Genomic DNA, 25803 nt, shown 5'->3' on the forward strand with positions numbered 1-25803 from the left:
TTTTTGTTGCTTAAAATAATGAACAGCAAGACTGCCACGATAAAATCTTTTTGGAATGAATTATTCTATCAACTTTTCATCAAAAACTAGATTAATCAGGTAATACTCCTAACTTGTTACCTTGTGTCCAAGTACCGTCGCCGTTGGACAGAGGTTGCAGTGTTCAAAAATCCCGTCACAGATGGGTCCTCTACACTGCACAGTGATTTCCAGCCACTATCGATACCAAAACGGGATAAAAAATAAGTGGGTTGTGTTCAAAAGTCATTACTAACTGGCTGTGCTTGGATGCAGGAACAACTTTTCACCATTAGATGGTGCAAATAGACTGATGACTGTAAAGGCTTGGTCGACTTTTTTTTTTTTTTTTTTTAACCTAGCCTTTGAAAGAAATACAATGTTGCCTTGATAATCCACACCGTAACCACACTCATTTCTTAAAAGTTATCTCAAATAAGAAAAAATGTACTTAACAGTACTGTGCTGTATCAAAACACAATGAAATAGCATTTCCTCTCCACATGGAAAATACAGAAGTTTGTTCTTCGTTGGGTTTATTGGCAGCTGGTCAACCAGATTAATGGTGCATTAGCGCCTCTAGCGGAAGTGTACTTGCAATGTAGATATTAAAAAAAACAAAACATTAGGAAAATTGACTGTTTGTCAAATTAAAATGTGAAGAAATAATCAAAGTTGCCAGAATGTAATCATTACTTTGAGAAATATGCAACATGCTGTTCATTACATCCTGAAATAGTAATCTTAAAAGATATTACCATGTTCTCATTAGAGAAACATTCCTAAAAAAAAAAAAGATGTATTTGTTTCACTATAAATTGAATGAGTTTATATAATATTAACGCAACAATTCATAAAGTCAGAATGTCATTTATGACCACAAAATTTTAACACAATAGTAGTGTCATATATGTTTGTTTTTCTGACAGAAAGCAAATTCCATTCAAGCTAGTAGTACTGTAAAATGCTTGCTAATGCTAGCAACCTTGGTTTGCTCAGCATAATGCCAAAAATCTGATTGTGCTGATTGACTCTAGAAGGTGGGTTTTGCACTTCCACAAAACTAACCGGTCATAGCTTTCTAGAATTGTACAGTTCTGAAGATCCTTCAAAGTTTAAAGATAATGTCTGGGTATGAAGCTACTGGGAAGATAACATGGTCGTTACTCCATTCGTCAATCTGGTATGGATGTTCATCCCCAATGACAGCGGTTTTAGCGAATAAAAGCCTTCTTGTTTATAGTAACTCAGAATACTTTTCCATCATCCTGATTTTGGTGAGGGATTGTGGCATATGTTACTATTTTTAGCACAAAGGTCAAACCTCTCTATTGCACAAGCTTTTATAGGCCAAACCAGAGAAAAATGAAAATGTGTCAAAAATATGTATTATGGGGGGGGAAAAGTAGACATTTTTAAGATCAACATCAATAACATGTTGAGAGTCAAATTTTGATTTGAGATGGCTTTATGATAACGCCATCTCTGATTATAATCTGTTGTTGACCACTGAATTTCTCGTTTTTGTTCTTACAAAGCGGTCAAGCATAACAGTTCCGCATTTGGTCGTGATTAAATGCAGAAGTGATCACCAATGAAAATGCAAGCTGTTAAATGTGTAAAAGGAATGTGTAAAGAGCAATTCAACAACGGACGAATTAAAATAAATATTAAGATATAAGTAGTAGCCTAATATTTTTTTTATTAAAAATACAGTGTATTTGGTGGGTACAACTAAAAAATGCAGGGTAATAAAAACTGTTTACTTGATTGTTTATATTTGAATGACTGTAAGAGCTGTTTTAAGTGTAGCAGCAGGAGAAAAACTTGTGATGATTGAGTTGGCACTTCCTAAAAATCTTGCTATTGCACAAAGAGGGAACGAAAATAGAAAGTTGGGAGAGGAAGAATCACTTTAGAAGATGACAGCTGGACACACACATATTGAGGTACGTTCAACACCATTTTAAAGATATCTTTCGGATTCATTAAGTTCCTTCCGAAACGCGCTTCAAAGTGATATTCTGCCTGCAGCATCAGCAATTGTGGAACTCTTTTCTCTCCATAATATTATGACTATTTCTCATCAGTTGCGTGTGTGACATCTTTTCCATTAAATAGCAGAACTTCATGTTGGCTGTGCTGGTGGCCCAAAAGTCTGCCTTTAGGATGTTCTGGGTCGCTTTGCTCTTCCATTTGATCATCTGCACAGGTATGAAAACAATCAGTCACAACAGTGGATGCTAAAGCCTGGTAAACTGCTAATGCAAGTCAAAGCTCACTCAAGCATGCGGTGTCGGATGTGCAATTGCAACGGCTGACCAGTAGGTGGCAGACGTTCATGTCTACTGCGGTGACTAAATTCACAAATTGTTCAAGTAGCAGTTTTCTTCTACGTGCAAAGTCCTGATGTTTTCCAAAGTTGTCCATCAGTCACTACAGTGAACAACTATTTGAAAGTTGCTTACATCTAATCTACATGCGTGATACTGAAGTTGTGCATGTGTATTTTGTGGTGTCATTTTAAAGCGCATAGCCACGAATTCTGCACATCAGGCTTCTGCATCAGCCTGAGTAGAACCGTCGTCGCGCCTCAGGTGGGACTCTGCGTCGTCATCCCGTGCTCCTTCTCTGCCTCGGACTTCACACCTCAGAGCATCGTGTGGTTCAAGTGCTCCCAAAGCAAAAATAGATGCAGCGACTCGGAGATCATCTTCCACTCCAAGAACAGCGACAAAGCCTTAGACGGCTTCCAAGGTCGAGTTCGGATGCTGGAGGCCGACGTGACTCGCAAAGACTGCAGCATCATCGTCAACGATCTCACACCTTCAGACTCTGGAGCTTATCAGATGAGAGTGAACGGCTTGCTGGCGAACAGGACGACGGGATTCACGTTCAAGAACCGAGTGTTGGTCACCGTAACATGTAAGTTGCTAAAGTATAGCATCTGTCTTTTTTTCTTTTTCTTTTTTTTCTTTTTTTTTTGCTGCTTTTTAACCGGCGGATAATTTCAAAATGCAAACTTTAGTTTTCACGTGAGTACGTCTGGATTATACTGCCACCCGGTGGCCAATACGTGCACAACAGGAGGAGCAAAATGTGGGACAAACGTGTCGGTGTAAAATGTGATCGGGCTGCCAGATTGTATCGGGTCGCCTGCAGATGACGTCACGCTACAGCATTGTCCGGAAATTGTCCGTTTACAATGAAAATAACAAAATTTATGGGCTAAAATTGTAAAAAAAAAAATAAATAAATAAATAAAAAAAACGCAAATAAACCTAAAAATATAAAAGAATGATACTTTAAGAGTAAAAAAAAATACATTGACGTGCCTTTGCGCTTGCTGGTGACATCAGGACAGCAGCGCTAACTAAAGTTAGCTTCGGTTTGGTTTCTTTTTTTTAGCTTTTGACAAATCAATCACAATAACAAAAAGCAGTCTTAATGATAACAGGAACACATTAACAATCTAAACTGACACTGTTTGTCACATCTGAGACAATTATTTTGTGTAATCTATTTTATTATTTATTCAATATATTTTGCGTTCATATTCTTAGGTTTATTTACGTTTTTACAATTTCAGTCTGTACATTTTATTTAAATTACATCTTTAATATTTTCTTTCTAATGTTTGACGTCAACTGGATAATTTCCAGCCAATCCTGTGTAGCGGGACGTGTTCGTTAGCCTGATCATATCTTTCAAGGATACCAGCATTGTTTTGCTCCACGGTGATCCTATCCAAAAGCGACCCAATGCTGCCATCTGCTGGCCATTTTCTAAACTATCCCATCACAATGATAAATACAGAGCAGACCAAGACTTTGATGTTGATGTCAATCCACATCAACGGCACTCAAAAAGTTAAATATGTTGTTCTCTTGTCAGCTCTCTGGCAGAAGCCCACCGTGTTGAACCCCACAGCGACCGCCGGTCAGGTGTCGACGTTCACCTGCGCGGCCCCGGGCCTCTGCTCCGGCTTCGTCCCCACCATTAGCTGGACGTGGAGGCGAGCGGGAGACAACGACACTCACGCCGTCGTCAATAACCTGACTTTCTCGAGGGATACTTTTTCGCCGACCGCTCTGAGGTACAAGTCAGTTTGGACCTTCAAGGCTACTGCCGAACATCACGGCCGCGACGTCACTTGCAAAGTCTCCTACTGGGGCGGAAACGTGACCACGGAAAATACGGTGAAGGTGTATGTTACTTGTAAGTAGCACTGTTCCGATTGATCTCGTATGAAATGTGATTGATCTGATATTTATGTGGCCTTGAAGCGTCAATCTCACAACTTGACAGAGTAAACTGGATTTTGAAATGGGACCAATTTAGAACTAAATAAAAATAAAATATAATATTAAAAGTATCCTCTAAGCTATTGTTGAACTTTTTTTCTTGTAATGTTAGAACATATTTTCACAATTTGTCAACTTTTAACTTGTGGTAAAATTCGGTTTAGTCTTGTAATATTTCTACTTTTGACTTATTCTTGTAATATTTCAAATTTCATAAAATCATAATCTATTCTTGTAAAATTTAGACTCATTTTTGTCGTTGGCAAATTAAAACCTTGGACATTTACACCGTATTCAACATGTCTACTTTCGACATAACTTTTTATTCTCATAAAAATCGCGATTTATGCTTGTGAAATCATATCTTATATTTTTAAAATTATGAGTTAATCTTGTAAAATTATGACTTGTTCTTGTAAAATTACAACTTATTCTCTTAATATTTATACTTAATTATGTATTAATTATTACAACATAATGACTTATTCTTGTCATATTTTGACTTCCAATTAATTGTCATAAAATTTTGACTTATTCATTCAAAATAACAACTGATTCTTTTAAAATTACAATTTATTCTTGTACGACTATACGACTTTCTCTCATCGCGTTTGTTTTGACTTATTCTTGTAATATGGCTTATTCTTGTTAATCACATCTTATTGTTGCAAATTATGACTTCTTGTAAAATTATGATTTTTAAAAAAAATTACAGTTCTCAAAAATCATGATGTATTTTTATTAAACTGTAATTTATTCTTGTAATATTTCAGTTTTTGACTTAATAATAATAATATTATTATTATTATTATTATTATTATTATTATTAAACTTCTTATACAGTCGACCCTCGCTATTCACGGGGGATAAGGACTGGTATGGCCTGCAAATAGCAAAAATCTGCATAATATTTGACAACCATTGAATTGCACTGGAGGACATTTATTTCTGTATTTAATTATTTTTACAAAACAAAACAAACAACATTCAATATGTGTGTTTTCCTCCTAGATGAGAAGCCTCCATCCATCTCAGGGCCGACGACGCTGAAGGCAGGCGACACTTTGACTCTTTTGTGTAACGGTCAAAATTTCCCGCCGTCTCGCGTCACGTGGAACCTTCCCTCATCCAACGCCACAAACGTGCCACGGGCCTCACAGCTGAACCCAACTGCATCGAGCGCCTCTCTCGTCATCCCCAACGTTACGACGGGCCACTCTGGTCGCTACGAGTGCACAGCGACCCACCATACGGCGCATGTGGACGTGATGGTGACGTGTGAGTACATTTTTTAAACATTTTTTTATGCTATTTCATGCTAAATGTGCATTTCTGCAGGGTTTGCGGGAATCCTGAACGGGTCTGGGTGTTCACTGCGGGGTCTGATGTTGACCTGCGTGTGCATCAGCGGCGGGGTCCCACCACCCGCCATTATGTGGCCGTTGCTGGCCAATAGGACACTCTGCAATGCCGTCACCGTCATGTCCAACAACAGAGTAAACGGCAGCGTCACGCTAATTGCCAACGAGCTCAACATCTCGGCTGTGGAGTGTGTCAGTCTGCATCAAGACGGCGAGGACAGGAAAGCACTAAATGTTCAAATAACAGAACAAGAAGGTATGAATGATGTCATTAGTGTAGCACACGTTAGCATTGACTATTTGTTCTTTGAAAAATAGTAGAGTTGATACTGGAAAATTGCTTATGCTCTGTGAAAATTCCAACGTATTCTTTGAAAATATTGATTTTGTGAATTTCTGACATAAAAACGCAACTTACTCGGAAAATTATGATTTAATGTTGTAAAAAATCTTGATTTACTCATAAAATTCCAACTTGTTCTCGTAAATTCTGACTTGGTCTTTTTATGTTCCGATTTATTTTTGGCAATGTTGCGACTCTTTCTTGTAGCGCTACAAATTTTGACTTATTCCATTTCTCATAAAATTATGACTTATTTTTTATCAAAATACTACTTTTTCTGGAAAAATAATGACTTATTCTCAGAATATTCCAAGTATGTCCCATCTAACCAGTAACTGAACATTAATTAATTTGTTTGTGCATCTTCTGTACTGTCAATTTGAAATTATGCCATTTTTACAAGTTATTTAAATAATTTAACTTTCAATATATTCTCATGGAATGTCAACTTTGTGTAATATTACAAAGTTTTTGCAATATTTGTTTAACATAATAGACAATTGTGATTTCATGATCCTTTTAGCATTTTGCATTTACATTAATTTAGCATTTTTTACTTTCTGATTCTGTCTTTGAACCTAACGAACATGATTTAATAACCCCCACCTCCACCCGTTCTTTGATTCTGTCCAAGGTATGAAAAATATCGTAACCATACTTCGTCCGGATATCTTCATCGCATTTTTGAGTGGTGCGCTTCTGTCAGCCATCTTGTGCTGGTTGTCCTGGACATGCTGCAGGTACACCATCATCCTCTTTTTTTTTTTTTTTTTAACTTTTTTTTTACCACATTTATGAGGCACATCTTAATATGTGTATTCGTGTCTACTTCCAGTAAAGCAAAAAAGAGCCCCGGGCGTTCGGATTTGGAGCTGTTGGCCCCGCAAGAGGACCCACAAGTATTTGTTTAGCTGCTAACGCTAGCATTTTTTTTTTTTAACTACAGGAACTAATAGCAATGAAAAACACATTTAAAAATATATATATCATTAGCTATGACGCAAATGTAGAAAGAAGCTAACTATTATAAAAGGTAAAAATAAATAAATAAATGTTTACAAAATAAGATAGCTAATCAACAAGCTAGCCTGTGGCTAGTTTATCACACACAGGAATCCCTGCCATCTGGCTGCCCTTTATATCACCGCATTTCAGTAAAACAAGCTAAACTACAACTACCATTCCATTTATTTATTATTCCATTTAAAAAATGAACAAAGACACTTAATGCATTGTCGAATTTGTATATTGTTAAACGCCACACTAGCCAGTCAGCGTAGCTAACCAGTAGCTAGCTAAGTAGCACTTAATTTGAGATTGTTGTCCTGTCTCGTCAGGAACACGACGTCAAAGACGTCGGCGAGGCTGCGACCAAAGCGGACGTGGACTACGCCAGCATCAACTTCTCCGCGTTGAGGAGAAACAAAACCAGGGAGGTGCCGACCAATCACCAGGCCACCGAGTACGCCGAGATCAAAACAAAGGGCGACGGCGGCCATTCAGTAGAGCACGACGACAAAGAAAAGGAGGAAATTACGGTGGAGGATAAGACACAAAGCAACAATGGCGAGGAGGAGAAGGAGGAAGATGAGGAGGCCTTGTATTAAAACGTGGAGGAGGCGATGATGTCATGAAAGGTACCCATGTTTTCAACTGCAATACAAACCACTCACAGGAACTTCAAGGTGTTTTTATTGACACGTTTGTTATGTACTGAAGGCGAGAGTGACTTTCAACTCATTTTTTTTTAAATATTTAAATTTTATTCACTTGTATACTTACGTTTTGTTTTGCTAATATTTTAACTATCTTACGTTTCACTGCATGATGTTTCATATTTCATGTACAACACTTTGTATACAGCAATGTTTTTTTTTTAAGTGCTTTATAAATAAAGTTGAGTTATTAAATTACGACTTATTTGTCAGAAAATTGCAACTCATTTTCTTAATATTTATATATTTGACTCATTCTCATAATGTTGCGACTTGTTCTGCTCATACTTCAAATGTTGATATATAGCCTTTTGTAAAGTCATGACTTATTCTTGGAAAAACATGATTTAATCCAGGGCCCCAGACTAACTTTCTTTCTTTTTTTTTTTTTTTTAACTAGGAGCGCAGTGGCTCCCTAACCTGAAATGTTAGGGGTGCAAGTAGAAGATTTAGGGGCACACATCATGAATTGACGTTCAAAGTAAATATTCGTCCCACTCATATACACAATATTACTGAGAAATGGGCTGAAGTGTGGAGCAAAGGTTTGTCAGCAATAAAATACAGTCAAGAATAGTATTTACATGTAAAAATAAATTAAATCAGCAAATTTAATGGTTGCACTGGTGTGAGTATATGAAATTTTCAGGGACAGACTGTATCCCTGTAACCTCATAAAATTATGGCTTTTTGTAAATTTTGGACTAATTCTCAAAATTACTTTTTCTTCAGAAATTGACAGCATATTTACTAATATTGTGTCAGACTTATTCTTGTCAAATTTGAACAGACTTTCTTGTATAGCTACAACTTATTCTTGGAAAATTAGAACTTGTTCTCAGATTTATTGTCATAATTTTGCAATTCATACTTTTGAAATTCTGACTGCCTCATGTAAGAGAAGACTTGTTTTTCTATTACAATGTTTTATAATACAGTATATTAACGTGACTTATTCTCATAAAATGCCAACTTATTCTTGTATTATAAATTTTTCTCTATATTTGTACAAAGCTTCAGAAAATGTTCAGTTCAAGGCCTTATTAGTATTTGTCACATACTATAGTTAATTTTACCTTCTGGTTGTTTTTTCATTCTGACCAACAAGATCAAAAACCTTTTCCCCATCATCTTTGATTCACTGTATTAAAATTACACATTTATGCAATAGTAATGTGCATGCATGTATTCTTCCTGCCTGACGTGATCTGTATGCATGTGCTTAAATAGTTTGAACTTTATTGGATGACAAGGTTCTGCTAGTGGGATAGACACTTGAAAAAAACAACATGTTGCTACAAAAGGGGACTTTTTTTCCTCTATATTATTATATATCATTAATTATATTTACAGAAATGTAATACATGAAATTCTGAGTCACGAGATGAAACAATACTGTGTAGTTGTTTTGCGTGAATGCAGATGCACATTTATCACAAGCTCACCTGCACACACGCATATGCAAACATAACATTGAAGTCATCTTCATTCCACCTGAGTTTTGACGTTTTCAACACGATTGCAACACAACAACTTCTTGATGTGCTTCTGAATTTCCTTCATCTTCACGCCGTATATGATCGGATTGAAAAGAGGATTGTACACCACCGTTTGCAGAGTCAGAATCAGTCGCACGTTTTTTGGAAACACATACTCCAGCGGCACTATGATGATTTCAAAGGTAATCAAAGAGAAGGTGGCCATTAAAACAAGCAGGTGAGGCAAACACGTATCGACCACTTTTTTACAGACTTCTCCGTGGCTACGGTAGGCGACCGTGAAGATCTTAAAGTAGGTGAAAAGGATGAACAGCACGGGGAGGAGCGCCGTGCATGTTACGCAAGTTAAGGTCCACACCGTGAGATACGCCGGCAACATGCAGTAAACCTTCATCATCGCAGCATTGCAAAAAAGTCCACCCAAAGTCAAACTGCAGATTTTTTGTTTGGACTGAAAGGCAATTGTCACTAACACCTGACAGGCGGGCACAAACCAGGCCACGGCCAAGAAAATGCTGACGGTGGTTGTGCCCATGGTAGATGCGTACTGCAGAGGCCTGCAGATGGACACGTACCTGTCATATGACATAGCCAGCAACAACAATATGTCCGAACCACCTAAACTGTAGAAAAAGAAGAGCTGGATCAAGCAAGCAGAATAAGAAATTGTCTGCTGGTTAGACAAGACGTCCGCGCAAAGTCTGGGGTAGATTACGGTGCTGAACAAAAGCGAGTTGAGAGACAACGCTGCGATGAAAACGTACATGGGCTCATGAAGGTTCCTGTGAATCCAGATGAGACAAATAATGACGCCATTAGAACAGAGGATGAGAACATACAGTACCAAAAAGAACATCAAGTAAACATATCTGTACTGCTCCACGTCTATAAAACCACCAAGATTTAACATCAGCGTTCCATTGCGGTCCATCATGACAATTAGCACACAAGACAAATAATAACACAATGGAAATAGATCACGCAGGTCCTCCTCGTGCTGATGCTGATGAAGTGCTTGTGAGCAAGAGATACAGAGACAGAAGTAAGAAGGCATCCAGTTGATGATCAGGATGATGACGATTGGTGCGATCTTGTTGAGGAGGCGTTCTGCTCCTTCCCTCTGTGACCGCCAAATCCTCGGAAGGCGGAATACCACGTTGAGCTTCTTCTCGTGGCTCTGAACAATCTTGTTCAAGTGGAAGTCAACCTGAAACATTTCTTGACAATATGTGACATGAGGCCTCACTAGTCTATACATGACATTTATGGAATATGAGTTATGAAGCAAAATGAAGCCATTTTGATCCATATCAGGGGCAGTCATTTTGTCACACTTGATGTTGACTGAAGATGACATCACAGTTGCTTAGGGCTCAGGCAACGACCAATCACAGTGTGATTGGTCGCTGCATGAGCCCTGAGCACCATTAAAAAAAAAAAAAAAACATGCCTTACATGATCTCTTAAAAATGCCTTACTTACATAGTCATAAAAAAAAAAAAAGCCTTATTATACATGGTTGTTTAATTTAAAAAAAAAATGCCTTACTATACATGGTCATGAAAAAAAAGCCTTATTTTACATGGTTGTTTAAAAAAACAAAACAAAAAAAACATGCCTTACATGAGCTCTTAAAAAAATGCCTTACTATACATGGTCATTAAAAAAAAAAGCCTTATTATACATGGTTGTTTAATGTAAAAAAAAGTAAGGCATTCTTTCTTTTTTAATTAAACAACCATGTATAATAAGGCTTTTTTTTTTTTTTTTTATCAAACAACCATGTTAAGGCTTTTTTAATGACCATGTATAGTAAGACATTTTTTAAGAGATCATGTAAGGCATGTTTTTTTTTTTTTTTTTTTTTTTTTTTTTTTTAACAACCATGTATAATAAGGCTTTTTTTCATGACCATGTTTGGTAAGGCTTTTTTTTTTTTTTTTTTTTTTTTTTTTAATGACCATGTATAGTAAGGCATTTATTAAAAAATTAAACAACCATGTATAATAAGGCTTTTTTTTAATGACCATGTGTAGTAAGGCATTTTTTTAAATTAAAAAAACATGTATAAAAAGGCTTTTTTTTTAATGACCATGTATAGTAAGGCATTTTTTAAAATTAAACAACCATGTATAATAAGGCTTTTTTTATTATTTTAATTTTAATTTTTTTTATTTTTATTTTTTTCTTAAGAGCTCAGAATTGTTCATTCGGTAGTCTTACCGATTCAACGTCTTGTCATCATTGCTCTTTTTTTTTTTTTTTTTTTTTTTTTTTTTTTTTGTGTGTGTATGTGTGCGTGCGTTTGCGTGTGTGCGTTTGCGTGCGTGCGTGCGTTTGCGTGTGTGCGTTTGCGTGCGTGCGCGTGCGTGCGTGTGCGTGCGTGCAAATACGTATACATTTATACTCATTCATTCACCTAAAACCTTATAAATATCCCATTACCCTTCGCCTTAACCAGGTACTTCAGAATCTTGCCAGAGTCGTGAGGTTTAAATGGTCAGGAGACCAGAGAAAAGGTCAGAAAAAAAAAAGAAATAAAGAGAAAAGAAAGGTAAATCAAAGTGAAATCCAGCACCGACCAAACACTTCCTGCCTTCCCCATGATTACAAAATCAAAGTCTTACGCCAACCCCTGAAGCCTCTAAATTCCAGCAAATTTAGCGAGATCTCAAGAGCCCAGAGGAAAAACTAAAGAGAGGAAGGAGGGAAGGATCGATAAGGCAGAGTGAGATCCATAGAAGCCAGTACATCCAATCCATCAAGGTGAAGTCCAGCACCAACAAGACCCCTCCTGCGTGGTTACAAAACCAGAGTCTTATGCCAACCCCAGAAACCTCATACTTCTAATAAATTAAGATCTCACGTGACCAGAGGAAAAACTAAAGAGAGGAAGGAGGGAAGGATAGATAAAGCAAAGTGAGAACCACAGACACCAGCACCAACTGATTCAAGGGGCTGTGGGAGGGAGAGGGTACTTCTGTTGAGTTTCAGTAGATGCTGGTGCGACGGATCTGGCATGCATAGGGACCACCACCAAAGAAAGAAGCCGTCAACCACGGTCCAGCAAAGCGAGCACTCCCCCCCCCCCCCGGAATCCCCAGGCCGCGGCAGCACCAAGGCCACCCCCAAGCCACCCGAGCGGACACCGGTCGGCGAGCCGACCCAGACACCCGGAACACCCCCGCCCCAGCCCCGGCCCACACCCCCGAGCCCAAGGCCGCAGAACGAGGCCCAGCGGGCCCCCACAGCGCCCCACCGGTCCCCAGCCCCCATCCCCCCACGACCCCCCCGCACCCCACCCAAACCCGCCATCCACCACGACCCAGGCCCCACCACCCCCGACCCCCAAACCCCCGAACACACCCCGACCCCCAGCACCCAAAATACCTCCACCCCCCCCCCAAACAAGCCGCCCCCCCCCCGACGGCCGCCACCCCCCCCCGCGAACCCGGCCCCCCGCGAGAACCCCCCACCCCCCCCCCGGAAACCGGCACCGGGCAGCAGCGCAGAGAGGGAAGATGTGCCCACCCCACCTCCAGCCGCGCGAGATTTGCACAGCGGCGGGAGGGGGGAAGCAGAGGAGGAAGCACCAGGGGAGAAGGCGGAACACCAGGACACCGAGCCCGGTGGGGAGAGGCCCCGGTCGTCACGCCAGAGTACTAGTGACACCTAACCCTGTTACTGAGTCCGCCAGCTCGCCGACTGGCGAGCTCTACCCTTACACCGTGAATGTGGCCCCACCCAGTGTATATACAAGTGTGTGCGTGTGGTGCATTAAAATTGGGAGCAGGTGAGTCGGAGCAGAGGGAAAAAAATTTCCCCTACTCCGACACACCCGTATCTCCCCCAAAAAAATGAATATGTATATGTGTGGTGCATTAAAAAAGGGAATGGAGGGACAAAGTGGTGGGGCAGGGACACAAATGGGGGGGACCACAGCGCTGCCAGGCACTGCAGTCCATCCCCTCTGATGGCTCCCCACCCCAACTCACCCCTCCCCTTGGACGTGAGGTGCATTAAAATTGGAGGGGAGTTGAAGGGTGAAGACGGTGTTTCCACCCTTCCCCACCCCACCAAGAAATGTGTTGTGTGCCCTATGTGTATATTTACAAAGTGTATAGTGCAAGCTAGTGAAGTGAGTAAGAGGAGCGACCAGCGGGGCCTCACCCAACCCGGCGGGTGTAGGTGGCACGCCCGCCCCCCCAGCAAGGCCCATAAGGCTTTTTTTTAATGACCATGTATAGTAAGGGATTTTTTTTTTAAATTAAACAACCATGTATAATAAGGCTTTTTTTTTTTTTAAATGACCATGTATAGTAAGGCATTTTTTAAGAGATCATGTAAGGCATGTTTTTGTTTTTTGTTTTTTTTAAACAACCATGTATAATAAGGATTTTTTTTTCATGACCATGTATAGTAAGGCTTTTTTTTTTTTTTAACAACCATGTATAATAAGGCTTTTTTTTTTTTAATGACCATGTATGGTAAGGCATTTTTTTTAAATTAAACAACCATGTATAATAAGGTTTTTTTTTTTAATGACCATGTATAGTAAGGCATTTTTCTTTTTATTAAACAACAATGTTAAGGCTTTTTTTTTTTTTAATGACCATGTATAGTAAGGCATTTTTTTTTAAAATTAAACAACAATGTTAAGGCTTTTTTTTTTTTTAATGACCATGTATAGTAAGGCATTTTTGAAGAGATCATGTAAGGCATGGGTTTTTTTTGTTTGTTTGTTTTGTTTTTTTAAACAACCATGTATAATAAGGCTTTGTTTTTTTTTCATGACCATGTATAGTAAGGCATTTATTTTTTAATTAAACAACCATGTATAATAAGGCTTTTTTTTTAATGACCATGTATAGTAAGGCATTTTTTAAGAGATCATGTAAGGCATGTTTTTTTTTTTTTTTTAATTAAACAACCATGTATAATAAGGCTTTTTTCTTTTTTAATGACCATGTATAGTAAGGCATTTTTTTTTTATTAAACAACAATGTTAAGGCTTTTTTTTTTTTCATGACCATGTATAGTAAGGCATTTTTTAAGAGATCATGTAAGGCATGTTTTTTTTTTTTTTTTTTTTTTTTATCAACCATGTATAATAAGGTTTTTTTTCATGACCATGTATAATAAGGCTTTTTTTTTTAAATTAAACAACCATGTATAATAAGGCTTTTTTTTTTTTTTATGACCATGTATAGTAAGGCATTTTTTAAGAGACCATGTAAGGCATGTTTTTTGTTTTGTTTTGTTTTGTTTTTTTTAAACAACCATGTATAATAAGGCTTTTTTTTTCATGACCATGTATAGTAAGGCTTTTTTTTTTTTTAAACAACCATGTAAAATAAGGCTTTTTTTTAATGTCCATGTATAGTAAGGCATTTTTTTTAATTAAACAACCATGTTAAGGCTTTTTTTTTTTTTTTTTTTAATGACCATGTATAGTAAGGCATTTTTTAAGAGTTCATGTAAGGCATGTTTTTGTTTTTTGTTTTTTTTAAACAACCATGTAAAATAAGGCTTTTTTTTCATGACCATGTATAGTAAGGCATTTTTTTTTTATTAAACAACAATGTTAAGGCTTTTTTTTTTAATGACCATGTATAGTAAGGCCCTTCCATCCATCCATCCATTTTCTTGACCGCTTATTCCTCACAAGGGTCGCGGGGGCTGCTGGCGCCTATCTCAGCTGGCTCTGGGCAGTAGGCGGGGGACACCCTGGACTGGTTGCCAACCAATCGCGGGGCACACAGAGACGAACAACCATCCACACTCACACGCACACTTAGGGACAATTCGGAGCGCCCATTTAACCTGCCATGCATGTCTTTGGAATGTGGGAGGAGACCGGAGTACCCGGAGAAGACCCACGCGGGCACGGGGAGAACATGCAAACTCCACCCAGGAAGGTCCGAGCCTGGACTCGAACCGGAGACCTCAGAACTGGGAAGCGGACGTGCTAACCACTCGACTACCGTGCCGCCCTGTATAGTAAGGCATTTTTTTTAATTAAACAACCATGTTAAGGCTTTTTTTTTTTTTTTTTAATGACCATGTATAGTAAGGCATTTTTTAAGAGTTCATGTAAGGCATGTTTTTGTTTTTTGTTTTTTGTTTTTTTAAACAACCATGTAAAATAAGGCTTTTTTTTCATGACCATGTATAGTAAGGCATTTTTTTTTTTATTAAACAACAATGTTAAGGCTTTTTTTTTTTTAATGACCATGTATAGTAAGGCTTTTTTTTTTTTTTTTATTAAACAACCATGTATAATAAGGCTTTTTTTTCATTACCATGTATAGTAAGGCATTTTTTACGAGATCATGTAAGGCATGTTTTTTTTTTGTTTTTTTTTACACAACCATGTATAATAAGGCTTTGTTTTTTTTTTCATGACCATGTATAGTAAGGCATTTATTTTTTAATTAAACAACCATGTATAATAACGCTTTTTTTTTAATGACCATGTATAGTAAGGCATTTTTTAAGAGATCATATAAGGCTTTTTTTTTTTAATTAAACAACCAAGTATAATAAGGCTTTTTTTTTTTTAAATGACCATGTATAGTAAGGCATTTTTTAAGAGATCATGTCAGGCATGTTTTTTTTGTTTTTTTTGTTTTTTTAAACAACCATATAAAATAAGGCTTTTTTTTTATTAAACAACAATGTTAAGGCTTTTTTTTTTAATGACCATGTATAGTAAGGCTTTTTTTTTTTAAATTTAAACAACCATGTATAATAAGGCTTTTTTTCATGACCATGTATAGTAAGGCATTTTTTACGAGATCATGTAAGGCATGTTTTTTTTGTTTTTTTTTGTTGTTTTTTTTATCAACCATGTATAATAAGGCTTTTTTTTCATGACCATGTATAGTAAGGCATTTTTTTTAAAATTAAACAACCAGGTATAATAAGGCTTTTATTTTTTTTTTAATGACCATGTATAGTAAGGCTTTTTTTTTTTTTTTTAATTAAACAACCATGTATAATAAGGCTTTTTTTTTCATGACCATGTATAGTAAGGCATTTTTTAAGAGATCATGTAAGGCATGTTTTTTTTTTTTTTTTTTTTTTTTTTTTTTAAACAACCATGTATAATAAGGCCTTTTTTTTAATGACCATGTATAGTAAGGCCTTTTTTTTTTTAATTAAACAACCATGTATAATAAGGCTTTTTTTTAATGACCATTTAAAGCATTTTTTAAGAGATCATGTAAGGCATGTTTTTTTTTTTTTTTTTTTTTTAAACAACCATGTATAATAACGCTTTTTTTTTCCTGACCATGTATAGTTAGGCATTTTTTAAGAGATCATGTAAGGCATGTTTTTTTTTTTTTTTTTAAACAACCATGTATAATAAGGCCTTTTTTTTAATGACCATGTATAGTAAGGCCTTCTTTTTTTTTTTAATTAAACAACCATGTATAATAAGGCTTTTTTTTAATGACCATTTAAAGCATTTTTTAAGAGATCATGTAAGGCATGTTTTTTTTTTTTTTTTTTTTTAAACAACCATGTATAATAACGCTTTTTTTTTCCTGACCATGTATAGTAAGGCATTTTTTAAGAGATCATGTAAGGCATGTTTTTTTTTTTTTTTTAAACAACCATGTATAATAAGGCTTTTTTTTAATGACCATGTATAGTAAGGCTTTTTTTAAGAGCTCATGTAAGGCATGTTTTTTTTTTTTTTTAAACAACCATGTAAAATAAGGCTTTTTTTTTCATGACCATGTATAGTAAGGCTTTTTTTTTTTTAATTAAACAACCATGTATAATAAGGCTTTGTTTGTTTTTTTCAGGACCATGTATAGTAAGGCATTTATTTTTTAATTAAACAACCATGTATAATAAGGCTTTTTTTTTTTTTTTTTATGACCATGTATAGTAAGGCATTTTTTAAGAGTTCATGTAAGGCATGTTTTTTTTGTTTTTTTTAATTAAACAACCATGTTTAATAAGGCTTTTTTTTTTAATGACCATGTATAGTAAGGCATTTTTTAAGGGATCATATAAGGCTTTTTTTTTTTAATTAAACAACCATGTATAATAAGGCTTTTTTTTTTTTTAAAATGACCATGGTAAGGCATTTTTTAAGAGATCATGTAAGGCATGTTTTTGTTTTTTGTTTTTTTTAAACAACCATGTATAATAAGGCTTTTTTTTTCATGACCATGTATAGTAAGGCTTTTTTTTTTTTTAAACAACCATGTATAATAAGGCTTTTTTTTTTTAATGACCATGTATGGTAAGGCATTTTTTTTTAATTAAACAACCATGTATAATAAGGCTTTTTTTTTTAATGACCATGTATAGTAAGGCATTTTTTTTTTATTAAACAACAATGTTAAGGTTTTTTTTTTTTTTTTTTTAATGACCATGTATAGTAAGGCATTTTTTACGAGATCATGTAAGGCATGTTTTTTTTTTTTTTTTTTTTTTTTTTTTTTTTTTTTTTTTTAAACAACCATGTATAATAAGGCTTTGGTTTTTTTTTCATGACCATGTATAGTAAGGCATTTATTTTTTAATTAAACAACCATGTATAATAAGGCTTTTTTTTTTTTTTAATGACCATGTATAGTAAGGCATTTTTTAAGAGTTCATGTAAGGCATGTTTTTTTTTAATTTTTTTTATTAAACAACCATGTATAATAAGGCTTTTTTTTTTAAAATGACCATGTATAGTAAGGCATTTTTTAAGAGATCATGTAAGGCATGTTTTTGTTTTTTGTTTTTTTTAAACAACCATGTATAATAAGGCTTTTTTTTTCATGACCATGTATAGTAAGGCTTTTTTTTTTTTTAAACAACCATGTATAATAAGGCTTTTTTTTTTTTAATGACCATGTATGGTAAGGCATTTTTTTTAAATTAAACAACCATGTATAATAAGGCTTTTTTTTTAATGACCATGTATAGTAAGGCATTTTTTTTTTTTATTAAACAACAATGTTAAGGCTTTTTTTTTTTTTTAATGACCATGTATAGTAAGGCATTTTTTTTTTAATTAAACAACAATGTTAAGGCTTTTTTTTTTTTTTTTTCATGACCATGTATAGTAAGGCATTTTTGAAGAGATCATGTAAGGCATGTTTTTTTTTTTTTGTTTGTTTTGTTTTTTTAAACAACCATGTATAATAAGGCTTTGTTTTTTTTTCATGACCATGTATAGTAAGGCATTTATTTTTTAATTAAACAACCATGTATAATAAGGCTTTTTTTTTAATGACCATGTATAGTAAGGCATTTTTTAAGAGATCATGTAAGGCATGTTTTTTTTGTTTTTTTAATTAAACAACCATGTATAACAAGGCTTTTTTCTTTTTTAATGACCATGTATAGTAAGGCTTTTTTTTTTTTTTATTAAACAACCATGTATAATAAGGTTTTTTTTTAATGACCATGTATAGTAAGGCATTTTTGAAGAGATCATGTAAGGCATGTTTTTGTTTTTTGTTTTTTTTAAGCAACCATGTATAATAAGGCTTTTTTTCATGACCATGTATAGTAAGGCTTTTTTTTTTAAACAACCATGTATAATAAGGCTTTTTTTTTTTAATGACCATGTATGGTAAGGCATTTTTTAAAAATTAAACAACCATGTATAATAAGGCTTTTTTATTTAATGACCATGTATAGTAAGGCTTTTTTTAAATTAAAGAACCATGTATAATAAGGCTTTTTTTTTTAAATGACCATGTATAGTAAGGCATTTTTGAAGAGATCATGTAAGGCATGTTTTTTTTGTTTGTTTGTTTTGTTTTTTAAACAACCATGTATAATAAGGCTTTGTTTTTTTTTCATGACCATGTATAGTAAGGCATTTATTTTTTAATTAAACAACCATGTATAATAAGGCTTTTTTTTTTTTAATGACCATGTATAGTAAGGCATTTTTTAAGAGATCATGTAAGGCATGCTTTTTTTTTTTTTTTTAATTAAACAACCATGTATAATAAGTTTTTTTTTTTTTAATGACCATGTATAGTAAGGCATTTTTTAAGAGATCATGTAAGGCATGTTTTTGTTTTTTGTTTTTTTTAAACAACCATGTATAATAAGGCTTTTTTTTTCATGACCATGTATAGTAAGGCTTTTTTTTTTTTAACAACCATGTATAATAAGGCTTTTTTTTTTTTAATGACCATGTATGGTAAGGCATTTTTTTTAAATTAAACAACCATGTATAATAAGGCTTTTTTTTTAATGACCATGTATAGTAAGGCATTTTTTTTTTTATTAAACAACAATGTTAAGGCTTTTTTTTTTTTTTAATGACCATGTATAGTAAGGCATTTTTTTTTTAATTAAACAACAATGTTAAGGCTTTTTTTTTTTTTTTTTCATGACCATGTATATTAAGGCATTTTTGAAGAGATCATGTAAGGCATGTTTTTTTTGTTTTGTTTGTTTTGTTTTTTTAAACAACCATGTATAATAAGGCTTTGTTTTTTTTTCATGACCATGTATAGTAAGGCATTTATTTTTTAATTAAACAACCATGTATAATAAGGCTTTTTTTTTTAATGACCATGTATAGTAAGGCATTTTTTAAGAGATCATGTAAGGCATGTTTTTTTTTTTTTTTAATTAAACAACCATGTATAATAAGGCTTTTTTCTTTTTTAATGACCATGTATAGTAAGGCTTTTTTTTTTTTTTTAATTAAACAACCATGTATAATAAGGTTTTTTTTAATGACCATGTATAGTAAGGCATTTTTTAAGGGATCATTTAAGGCTTTTTTTTTTTAATTAAACAACCATGTATAATAAGGCTTTTTTTTTTTTAAATGACCATGTATAGTAAGGCATTTTTTAAGAGATCATGTAAGGCATGTTTTTGTTTTTTGTTTTTTTTAAACAACCATGTATAATAAGGCTTTTTTTCATGACCATGTATAGTAAGGCTTTTTTTTTTAAACAACCATGTATAATAAGGCTTTTTTTTTTTAATTACCATGTATGGTAAGGCATTTTTTTTTAAATTAAACAACCATGTATAATAAGGCTTTTTTTTTAATGACCATGTATAGTAAGGCATTTTTGAAGAGATCATGTAAGGCATGTTTTTTTTGTTTGTTTGTTTTGTTTTTTAAACAACCATGTATAATAAGGCTTTGTTTTTTTTTCATGACCATGTATAGTAAGGCATTTATTTTTTAATTAAACAACCATGTATAATAAGGCTTTTTTTTTTTAATGACCATGTATAGTAAGGCATTTTTTAAGAGATCATGTAAGGCATGCTTTTTTTTTTTTTTTTAATTAAACAACCATGTATAATAAGTTTTTTTTTTTTTAATGACCATGTATAGTAAGGCTTTTTTTTTTTATTAAACAACAATGTTAAGGCTTTTTTTTTTTCATGACCATGTATAGTCAGGCATTTTAAAGAGATCATGTAAGGCATGTTTTTTTTTTTTTTTTTTTAATCAACCATGTATAATAAGGTTTTTTTTTTCATGACCATGTATAATAAGGCTTTTTTTTTTTTTATTAAACAACCATGTATAATAAGGCTTTTTTTTTTTTTTTTTTATGACCATGTATAGTAAGGCATTTTTTAAGAGATCATGTAAGGCATGTTTTTTGTTTTGTTTTGTTTTTTTAAACAACCATGTATAATAAGGCTTTTTTTTTCATGACCATGTATAGTAAGGCTTTTTTTTTTTTTTAAACAACCATGTAAAATAAGGCTTTTTTTTAATGACCATGTATAGTAAGGCATTTTTTTTTAATTAAACAACCATGTTAAGGCTTTTTTTTTTTTTTTTTAATGACCATGTATAGTAAGGCATTTTTTAAGAGATCATGTAAGGCATGTTTTTTTTTTTTTTTTTTTTTTAAACAACCATGTATAATAAGGCTTTTAATTTTCATGACCATGTATAGTAAGGCATTTTTTTTAAATTAAACAACCATGTATAATAAGGCTTTTTTTTTAATGACCATGTATAGTAAGGCATTTTTTTTTTTTATTAAACAACAATGTTAAGGCTTTTTTTTTTTTTTAATGACCATGTATAGTAAGGCATTTTTTTTTTAATTAAACAACAATGTTAAGGCTTTTTTTTTTTTTTTTCATGACCATGTATAGTAAGGCATTTTTGAAGAGATCATGTAAGGCATGTTTTTTTTTTTTTGTTTGTTTTGTTTTTTTAAACAACCATGTATAATAAGGCTTTGTTTTTTTTTCATGACCATGTATAGTAAGGCATTTATTTTTTAATTAAACAACCATGTATAATAAGGCTTTTTTTTTTAATGACCATGTATAGTAAGGCATTTTTTAAGAGATCATGTAAGGCATGTTTTTTTTGTTTTTTTAATTAAACAACCATGTATAATAAGGCTTTTTTCTTTTTTAATGACCATGTATAGTAAGGCTTTTTTTTTTTTTATTAAACAACCATGTATAATAAGGTTTTTTTTTAATGACCATGTATAGTAAGGCATTTTTGAAGAGATCATGTAAGGCATGTTTTTGTTTTTTGTTTTTTTTAAGCAACCATGTATAATAAGGCTTTTTTTCATGACCATGTATAGTAAGGCTTTTTTTTTTAAACAACCATGTATAATAAGGCTTTTTTTTTTTAATGACCATGTATGGTAAGGCATTTTTTTAAAATTAAACAACCATGTATAATAAGGCTTTTTTATTTAATGACCATGTATAGTAAGGCTTTTTTTAAATTAAAGAACCATGTATAATAAGGCTTTTTTTAAATGACCATGTATAGTAAGGCATTTTTGAAGAGATCATGTAAGGCATGTTTTTTTTGTTTGTTTGTTTTGTTTTTTAAACAACCATGTATAATAAGGCTTTGTTTTTTTTTCATGACCATGTATAGTAAGGCATTTATTTTTTAATTAAACAACCATGTATAATAAGGCTTTTTTTTTTAATGACCATGTATAGTAAGGCATTTTTTAAGAGATCATGTAAGGCATGCTTTTTTTTTTTTTTTTAATTAAACAACCATGTATAATAAGTTTTTTTTTTTTTAATGACCATGTATAGTAAGGCATTTTTTAAGAGATCATGTAAGGCATGTTTTTGTTTTTTGTTTTTTTTAAACAACCATGTATAATAAGGCTTTTTTTTTCATGACCATGTATAGTAAGGCTTTTTTTTTTTTAACAACCATGTATAATAAGGCTTTTTTTTTTTTAATGACCATGTATGGTAAGGCATTTTTTTTAAATTAAACAACCATGTATAATAAGGCTTTTTTTTTAATGACCATGTATAGTAAGGCATTTTTTTTTTTTATTAAACAACAATGTTAAGGCTTTTTTTTTTTTTTAATGACCATGTATAGTAAGGCATTTTTTTTTAATTAAACAACAATGTTAAGGCTTTTTTTTTTTTTTTTTCATGACCATGTATATTAAGGCATTTTTGAAGAGATCATGTAAGGCATGTTTTTTTTTTTTTGTTTGTTTTGTTTTTTTAAACAACCATGTATAATAAGGCTTTGTTTTTTTTTCATGACCATGTATAGTAAGGCATTTATTTTTTAATTAAACAACCATGTATAATAAGGCTTTTTTTTTTAATGACCATGTATAGTAAGGCATTTTTTAAGAGATCATGTAAGGCATGTTTTTTTTTTTTTTTTAATTAAACAACCATGTATAATAAGGCTTTTTTCTTTTTTAATGACCATGTATAGTAAGGCTTTTTTTTTTTTTTAATTAAACAACCATGTATAATAAGGTTTTTTTTTAATGACCATGTATAGTAAGGCATTTTTTAAGGGATCATTTAAGGCTTTTTTTTTTTAATTAAACAACCATGTATAATAAGGCTTTTTTTTTTTTAAATGACCATGTATAGTAAGGCATTTTTTAAGAGATCATGTAAGGCATGTTTTTGTTTTTTGTTTTTTTTAAACAACCATGTATAATAAGGCTTTTTTTCATGACCATGTATAGTAAGGCTTTTTTTTTTAAACAACCATGTATAATAAGGCTTTTTTTTTTAATTACCATGTATGGTAAGGCATTTTTTTTTAAATTAAACAACCATGTATAATAAGGCTTTTTTTTTAATGACCATGTATAGTAAGGCATTTTTGAAGAGATCATGTAAGGCATGTTTTTTTTGTTTGTTTGTTTTGTTTTTTAAACAACCATGTATAATAAGGCTTTGTTTTTTTTTCATGACCATGTATAGTAAGGCATTTATTTTTTAATTAAACAACCATGTATAATAAGGCTTTTTTTTTTTAATGACCATGTATAGTAAGGCATTTTTTAAGAGATCATGTAAGGCATGCTTTTTTTTTTTTTTTTAATTAAACAACCATGTATAATAAGTTTTTTTTTTTTTAATGACCATGTATAGTAAGGCTTTTTTTTTTTATTAAACAACAATGTTAAGGCTTTTTTTTTTTCATGACCATGTATAGTCAGGCATTTTAAAGAGATCATGTAAGGCATGTTTTTTTTTGTTTTTTTTTAATCAACCATGTATAATAAGGTTTTTTTTTCATGACCATGTATAATAAGGCTTTTTTTTTTTTATTAAACAACCATGTATAATAAGGCTTTTTTTTTTTTTTTTTTTATGACCATGTATAGTAAGGCATTTTTTAAGAGATCATGTAAGGCATGTTTTTTGTTTTGTTTTGTTTTTTTAAACAACCATGTATAATAAGGCTTTTTTTTTCATGACCATGTATAGTAAGGCTTTTTTTTTTTTTTAAACAACCATGTAAAATAAGGCTTTTTTTTAATGACCATGTATAGTAAGGCATTTTTTTTTTATTAAACAACCATGTTAAGGCTTTTTTTTTTTTTTTTTTAATGACCATGTATAGTAAGGCATTTTTTAAGAGATCATGTAAGGCATGTTTTTTTTTTTTTTTTTTTTTTAAACAACCATGTATAATAAGGCTTTTAATTTTCATGACCATGTATAGTAAGGCATTTTTTTTTAATTAAACAACCATGTATAATAAGGCTTTTTTTTTCATGACCATGTATAGTAAGGCTTTTTTTTTTTTTAAACAACCATGTAAAATAAGGCTTTTTTTTTAATGACCATGTATAGTAAGGCATTTTTTTTTAATTAAACAACCATGTTAAGGCTTTTTTTTTTTTTTTTTTAATGACCATGTATAGTAAGGCATTTTTTAAGAGATCATGCAAGGCAGTTATTTATTTATTTATTTAACTATGTATAATAGAATAACTATAGTAGCAGACGATTCTTGCACGTGAGTGACTAATTGATCCCATCTGTGTCAGGTGGTACACTCTCCTGATGGCGCTGCCCACACTGACCGCCGGCCTGGTGACCCAAAAGAAGGTGGCGTTCGGAGCCCTGGTGTGGGCGGCGGCTTCTCTGTCCGGCGGCGTTTCGGCCGTCCCGGTCCCCTTCGTGGCCTCTGTGGTGGACTCGAGCGTGGCCGTGCGGGTTCTGTGCAAAGCGCAGGCGTCGCTCTGCCTGGACGACGTGTCCGTGGAGCGTCTGGCCTGCCGGCGAGGCCTGGAACCGGCGCGTCTCAAAGCCCTGCGGGTGTGCCCGCTCTCGGTCGAGGTCACCAAGAAGGAGGTAAAGAGACGACTGGCGGTGGCGGAGAAAGACAGGTCCACGCTGTCCTCCAGGTTGGTGCAGATGGCCGTGCCCAGACACGCCCTCTCTGCCGGACGCTCCTTCACCACCATGATGCACGCCTTGAACAGCGCCATTGACGACATGGCCGCCGACGCTGAGAAGATTTTGGCGTTAGCTTTTTGTTGAGAATATTATGTCCTTCAGTTGATTGTTTATGTATTCAGTTGATGTGTAATGTTGCGCTTGTGCCACTGTGAGGCGCCCAAACACTTTGTTCTTTTACATTCCTTTGTTCTTTTATCTTTCTTTTATTTCCTTGTTGAGCCTGGAGGCTGATGAGTGCAGACGTGCTTTGTGTGCTCCACAATAAATACGCCACACTTGGCTAAAGAAACTTAATCTCTCTGTCATCCATTCATCCGAATGCATCGTGAAGCTGCCAAAATTTAACACTTTTGCTAGAAGGCAAAGATAAAAATAAAAATGAATATAAATGAAAATAAAAATAGCAAATAAATAAATAAATATGCATAAAAATTGGGAATTATATTTTTATATCCATTTTTATTTTCAATTTTAGTCATTTATTTATTTATTTATTTATTTAGTCATTCATTTATTTTTCATAATTTTTGATGGTTTCAATCCATCTCGCAAAAATCAGATTACATGTGCCTTGTGACTTCAAACTACAAAAGAGCCATCAAGTTTTAGTCTTTGCCCCCCCCCAAAAAAAAACCCCCAAAAAGGATTCAATTTCTTAAAAAAAGAACTCATTTGCATAGTCGGATGGAATACAATTTTATTGAATTTTCAGTTAAAAATTAAGTTCCACGCTCTGCACAGACAACAGTTCACAAAAAAATAAACATTTATAGTACAACTTTGATAAATAGATATTTAAAAAAACGAGCATGCATGTAAGGCATGTTTTTTGTTTTTTTGTTTTTTTGTTTTTTTAAATGAAACAACCATGTATAT

General features: G+C 33.5%; 3 protein-coding genes across 4 annotated transcripts; 2 read left to right on the forward strand and 1 right to left on the reverse strand.

Annotated features, from left to right (window-relative positions):
- The first annotated feature begins 1951 nt into the window (after positions 1–1951).
- Positions 1952–7942, forward strand: LOC144022206 (sialic acid-binding Ig-like lectin 5). Of its 2 annotated transcripts, none has more exons than XM_077526799.1 (9): positions 1952–1967; positions 2140–2230; positions 2548–2943; positions 3913–4236; positions 5334–5600; positions 5661–5939; positions 6661–6766; positions 6862–6925; positions 7364–7942. In XM_077526799.1, the coding sequence occupies exons 2-9, from the start codon at positions 2149–2151 to the stop codon at positions 7631–7633; spliced, it is 1788 nt and encodes a 595-aa protein (XP_077382925.1). In that variant the 5' UTR covers positions 1952–1967; positions 2140–2148; the 3' UTR covers positions 7634–7942. The 2 variants fall into 2 exon arrangements, with proteins under 2 accessions (XP_077382925.1, XP_077382926.1); XM_077526800.1 differs by having other exon boundaries at positions 1953–1967; positions 2143–2230.
- A 1284-nt stretch (positions 7943–9226) lies between these two features.
- LOC144022954 (olfactory receptor 2AG2-like) lies at positions 9227–10174 on the reverse strand. Its single transcript, XM_077528180.1, has one exon. It carries the CDS (start codon positions 10172–10174, stop codon positions 9227–9229), a length of 948 nt encoding a protein of 315 aa, XP_077384306.1.
- A 14340-nt stretch (positions 10175–24514) lies between these two features.
- On the forward strand, positions 24515–25098 carry LOC144022904 (interferon-inducible GTPase 5-like). The gene has a single exon (XM_077528100.1). It carries the CDS (start codon positions 24529–24531, stop codon positions 25006–25008), a length of 480 nt encoding a protein of 159 aa, XP_077384226.1. The 5' UTR covers positions 24515–24528; the 3' UTR covers positions 25009–25098.
- The last annotated feature ends 705 nt before the right edge of the window (positions 25099–25803 follow it).

Source organism: Festucalex cinctus, chromosome 7 (genome assembly GCF_051991245.1).
Source record: "Festucalex cinctus isolate MCC-2025b chromosome 7, RoL_Fcin_1.0, whole genome shotgun sequence".
Taxonomy (NCBI): domain Eukaryota; kingdom Metazoa; phylum Chordata; class Actinopteri; order Syngnathiformes; family Syngnathidae; genus Festucalex; species Festucalex cinctus.